This window comes from Haliotis rubra, unplaced genomic scaffold, assembly GCF_003918875.1.
Source record: "Haliotis rubra isolate DU_JTF1 unplaced genomic scaffold, ASM391887v1 Scf1172, whole genome shotgun sequence".
In the NCBI taxonomy this organism is placed as follows: Eukaryota; Metazoa; Mollusca; class Gastropoda; order Lepetellida; family Haliotidae; genus Haliotis; species Haliotis rubra.
In genome coordinates, this window is record NW_025765084.1 from 201316 (window position 1) to 207265 (window position 5950).

At 41.4% G+C, this 5950-nt stretch overlaps 1 protein-coding gene across 1 annotated transcript; it reads right to left on the reverse strand.

Moving 5' to 3' along the window:
- Nucleotides 1–3340: 3340 nt before the first annotated feature.
- Nucleotides 3341–5632, reverse strand: LOC124258400 (ankyrin-3-like). Its single transcript, XM_046692499.1, has one exon. It carries the CDS (start codon nucleotides 5630–5632, stop codon nucleotides 3341–3343), a length of 2292 nt encoding a protein of 763 aa, XP_046548455.1.
- Nucleotides 5633–5950: the final 318 nt, after the last annotated feature.

Consider the following 5950-nt stretch of genomic DNA (forward strand, 5'->3'; position numbering starts at 1 on the left):
CAACATGACCGAACGATATTTAGGACAAAAATTTTTAATGTTGCTAGCTGGCCAGGGTTATATATACTAGCCACATAAAGAAACTGTGCATTGTTCAAAATATTATCCCAGTTGATAAGTACGATAACAATGTCAAAGGTACATATAAACTTTAATGGAGGGATCATGAAACCATAACAAGTCGGGAGAACTTCAATTGAAAAGTCAATCACAATGACGTCACGAGTCCACAAGCGGGACAGGGGTCAAACGACCATGTCACAAGCTCAATAAAAGGGTATGTCCACCATCGGCATTGAGAACAGCAGTGCATCGACGATGCATAGATCCTATCAAACGTGCAAGGAAGGCTTGTGGGATGTCACGCCAGATTCTCTCAAGTTCTGTTGCAAGGTCAAGGACGTTATCTGGCGGATGAGGAAGACGGCGTAGACGTCGATCCATCTCGCCCCAAACATGCTCTATCGGGAACGATCCGGTGAATATTCAGGCCAAGGCAGTAAGTCAACGTTGTGGTGTTGCATAAAGAAATCCCTATATTGGTTACACCGTCTTGGGTTGTCAGTCCAGATTTGAAGAGGTCATCATGCGACGATGTCGTATTGGCCACACAAGATATACTCATGTATATGTATTGAAAGGCGAAGATCCTCCGTTTTGAACCCCTTAAATGAGAGAGTCACTGTCAAGCATTTCCTGCTTGACTGTGGTGAATTCTCCATCATAAGTGATAAATATTTCAATATCAAAACAGTAAAGGACCTTTGTAATAATGTTAATTATCATTTAATCATTGGTTTTTTAAAAGAAATAGATTTGTTAAATGAAATTTGATATTCGTTTTGTAAATAGATAAGGTTTTATAATTGGTAGTTTAGATGATCAATTTTGATTGTTAGTGGCTGTATCCTCAGAGGGGGTTGAAGTATCGTAAAATTATTGTCCTCCTAAGAGGGTACGTAAGTCCCAAAAGTTTCAAAGTCAATTTCAACTTACCAGGATTTTTAAACCTAGTATGCTTGTTATTTTAATTTTGGCTAACATTTCTTACAATCGCCAACAGCTGAAGGGATGGTGTAAATCCAGCTAGGGTCCATGCAGGGAACAAAGGTACTGTAAGTCCCAATGGTCCCTAATACGGTGATCTACCTTCTGGTGTTGGCGATCTATAGCCTGTTTTTATATTGTATTGTCCAAATAGTGCTATTAGTTTTAACACTCCACACTAGTTTTAGTTGTAATTGTGATATTCTAGTTGTTTTACTGTCCTTCGTCGACAGGTTTTTATAACGTACATATATACCATTTCAATGTCAAATGTTCTCATTTCACTTTTTGTTGTATGGCTGAAATATTGCCGATGTGACGTTAAATAATAACTCACTCACTCAGTCTGACAAGCAGTAGAGGACATTGCTTCAGTGCGGGTGACTGCAGCGGAATACGTAACATTCAGAGAAGTTGAGGACTGACTAATGACGATTTTTTTCACATCAAGATAAGAAATGTTCTTTTCACACTTTATTTTCGTGATTTTTGCTTCCCTCTGATACACAGGGCAGGACTTGGACGAAGCAGAATGCGGACCGTCACAGTTTGCACATTTGTAGTCTCTGTCACAGTCGGTACCCTCATGGCGGTCTCCACAGAGATGACACACTGCAGAGTTTCGACATGAGTGTGACCAGTGACCGAAATGTTGACACTTATAACACCGGAGTGGAGTTGGGACATACACATCCACCCCGGTGTTAAAATATCCTGCCTTGATCGACTGTGGGAGTGAAAAAGTCAAGAGATGCGTGTTTGTCTTTGTTACAATGCCCTCTTTCTTGATTGTGAAACGTTTCACGGCCGTAACACCTTGGTCTACAAGCTCTTCAGCAATGTCCTCTTCACTCATTTCATACAGACAGCGGGCCCTGTCACGTATGATACCACGACAAGTATTTAGAGTTCTGTGCACAGACACAGCAACCATCAACATTTGCAAATGTTTTAATTGATAACAAATTGAGAGATTGCTGTCTCCGTGCACATTCCACCAGTTAACCAGTACGGAGACGAGTAACATTTCTAAATTCGCCACAAATACCCGAGATCGCTTTCGAAATAGCAAATAGGTTTAGCTTAATCGGAAAAAAATCCGTAGCTTCAATAACCAGGAAACGAGCCCATGATTCGACGTTTGCAGAATTTTCAATAGAGTGATCTTTTTCACTTAGACGCCTATTTTTATCATTTCTAGATGAACCAGCTTGCGTTTGAGACATGGTGAAAGGAAAGTGATTCAGCACCCCTGCTCCTCACCCACCACGGACTGTCAACAAGGACAGTATCAGATAGCACCGGGTATCCAAGATGCTGACACCAGGGATACAGGGCACCATATACTCCAGAGTAAACGACACAAACGGCTGCATTTATCTACCAATTTAATGACCGGCTGGCTCGGCCCATGACAAGAAACCGAAGACATACATCATTTGGAGGTCATTATCACCAGATTGGCCCATGAGCCACCGCCTTGTGGCATAGGACTCTAGGTAATTAAATGTAATAATTATTTGTATACTGATAATCAAAATAACCAAAGCCCAATGATAATTTTAAGTGCAAATATAATCACCATGCACAGGGCTTGGCGTGAGCAGCCGATTGATAGAACCGGGCCAGTTCTACCACCCGTCTAGGTGAAGTAAGGGCCAAAGTGGTGTGTTGGGCAAAAGGAACACGGTTCAAGGCTCCCAGTGCCCTCAACCACCAGACACCCGTCCTCCACCGACACAGCGGCGCAACCCACGGCAAACGGGTTGGTGGACTAAATGTTCCCCCGGGTCCACACGGGGGGTTGAAAAGCGCTTAGGGTTACCCAGCACCCACCACAAGGAGGTGGCTCATCACGGGTGCCTCTACTTCTGAGAACTTAATAAAAGACAGAAAACGTAAATCTCTTGTCGCCTTTATTGTCTTCAGGTTAGCAATTATCATAACAATACAGAATCTAACAACAATTCAGACATATCTCATCAAGTTAATTGACAAATGAACACTAATTTCCATGACACTAATTGATATCCATTGAACTTATTCATCGGCAAATTATGTAACAATAGCGGAAGTGTTGACACTACACATTACCCCAATACAGGTCACTTCCTCATTACAGGTATCTCAAGTCACACGTAATTATGACTGGTTACAATTAGTAGTCATTGTTTAAAGTCACTCAAGCACATCAGCCATACCGGTTAGGATTGTATGTGTTAATATAATATATAGCCTTCATATGCTTCATATGGCTGATATGCTGCCGATGTGACTTCACATTATCATTCATTCACTCATGCAATGACTGGGAGGCTTGTAACAGTAACTTTGTTATTGATAAGTAACCATTTTCCCTCGCTATCGCGGCTGCATTCAATCCCTGACTATTCTTTGTGGTTATATCTACAATGCTCTGTGACAGCAGATATTTCACAATGTCCTGATCTCCTACTGCACAGGCCACGTGAAGGACGTTGTCACCATCGATATTTACTACTGAAGGATCCGCTCCGCTCTCTAGTAGCAATTCAAACACATCCCATGTACTGTATTCTGCTGCTAACAGCAGTGGTGTCATCCCGCTAGATCCTTTACAGTTTATGTCCACAATATGTAGCCCGAGGACATGCTTCACTATCTCCGCATTTTCCCCAAAACAGGCCAAATGAAGGATGTTGTCACCATCCTCGTCAACTACTGACAGATCAGCTCCTTTTTTCACAAGTATGTCAAATACTTCTCTTTTCCCATGATATGCTGCCAGCATCACTGGAGTCATTTCTTCATCATCTTTACTATTTATATCCACAATGTTTTGCATCAGGATGTAATTCACTATCTTAACATTTCCTCCTCGACAGGCCACATGAAGGATGTTGTCACCATCCTTGTCAACTACTGACAGATCAGCTCCTTTTATCACAAGAATGTCAAATACTTCTCTTTTCCCATGATATGCAGCATCACTGGAGTCCACTGGAGTCATTTCTTCATCATATTTACTATTTATATCCACAATGTTTTGCATCAGGATGTAATTCACTATCTTAACATTTCCTCCTCGACAGGCCACATGAAGGATGTTGTCACCATCCCTGTCAACTACTGACAGATCAGCTCCTTTTATCACAAGTATGTCAAATACTTCTCTTTTCCCATGAAATGCTGCCAGCATCACTGGTGTCATTTCTTTATCATCTATACTATTTATATCCACAATGTTTTGCATCAGGATGTAATTCACTATCTTAACATTTCCTCCTCGACAGGCCACATGAAGGATGTTGTCACCATCCTCGTCAACTACTGACAGATCAGCTCCTTGTTTCACAAGAATGCCAAATACTTCTCTTTTCCCATGATATGCTGCCAGCATCACTGGAGTCATTTCTTCATCATCTTTACTATTTATATCCACAATGTTTTGCATCAGGATGTAATTCACTATCTTAACATTTCCTCCTCGACAGGCCACATGAAGGATGTTGTCACCATCCTTGTCAACTACTGACAGATCAGCTCCTTTTATCACAAGTATGTCAAATACTTCTCTTTTCCCATGAGATGCTGCCAGCATCACTGGAGTCATTTCTTCATCATCTTTACTATTTATATCCACAATGTTTTGCATCAGGATGTAATTCACTATCTTAACATTTCCTCCTCGACAGGCCACATGAAGGATGTTGTCACCATCCTCGTCAACTACTGACAGATCAGCTCCTTGTTTCACAAGAATGTCAAATACTTCTCTTTTCCCATGATATGCTGCAAGCATCACTGGAGTCATTTCTTCATCATCTTTACTATTTATATCCACGATGCTTTGATTCAGGACATACTTCACTGTATCCACTTGTCCTCCAGTGCAGGAATGATGGAGACTGTTTCTACTTTCATGATCGACTGCTAAAGTATTAGCACCCTGTTCTATTAATAACCCAAGCACTTCTCTTTTGCCATGGTATGCTGCTAACAACAATGGTGTCATCTCATTTCTATCGTTGCTGTTAATGTCGACAATGTTTTGTGTCAGGATACCATTTACTATCTTCACGTTTCCTCCTCGACAGGCCCAATGAAGGATAGTTCTATCTGTATCATCCCTTGCTGAGGTATCAGCTCCTCTCTCTATCAGCAAGTGAAACACAACTTGGTTCCCATAACCTGCTGCCAACATCAAAGGTGTAATGTCATTGTTATCTGTACTGTTTATGTACACAACTTTACGCGTGAGGACATGTTTCACTATATCTACATTTCCCCCTTTGCAGGATACATGGAGGGTATTTTCACCATCATCATCCTCTTGTGACATATCAGCTCCTGTTTCCAAAAGGAAACGGAACACTTCCTTCTTCCCAAACAGTGCTGCTGACATCAATGGCGTTGTCCCGTTCCCTCCCCTACTGTCAATGTCAATGATGTTCTGTGAGTGGATGTACTTCACTATCTCCAAGTTTCCCTCCATACAGGCAACGTGTAAGATATTGTTATCCTCACCATCCAGTAGGGACAAATTTGCACCTTTCTCCACAAGTAGTTCCAGTAATGCTCTGTTTCCTGCCCCTGCCGCTATCATTGCTGGTGTCCTATCAGATTGGCCTCTTGAATTGATGTTTGCAGGATCTTGACACAATATGTATTTAACTTGTTGCAAGTCTCCCAGCCAGCAGGCGTCAATAAGAGTAGTGTTGGCAAAAGCCTGGTTATGTGCTTGATGATGTACATCTGAAAGAAAGAATAGAAGCATGACACAATTTTCAGTTTTAGACTTTTAACATGTTAACCAATTATGCCCCAAGGTGCAAAACATATACAAAATCTTTTGACATTTATTGCTGAGCCGCTTGAGAAATTGTGGTATGCAAGGTTGCAGTAGCTGTTTGAGAGTTATTCC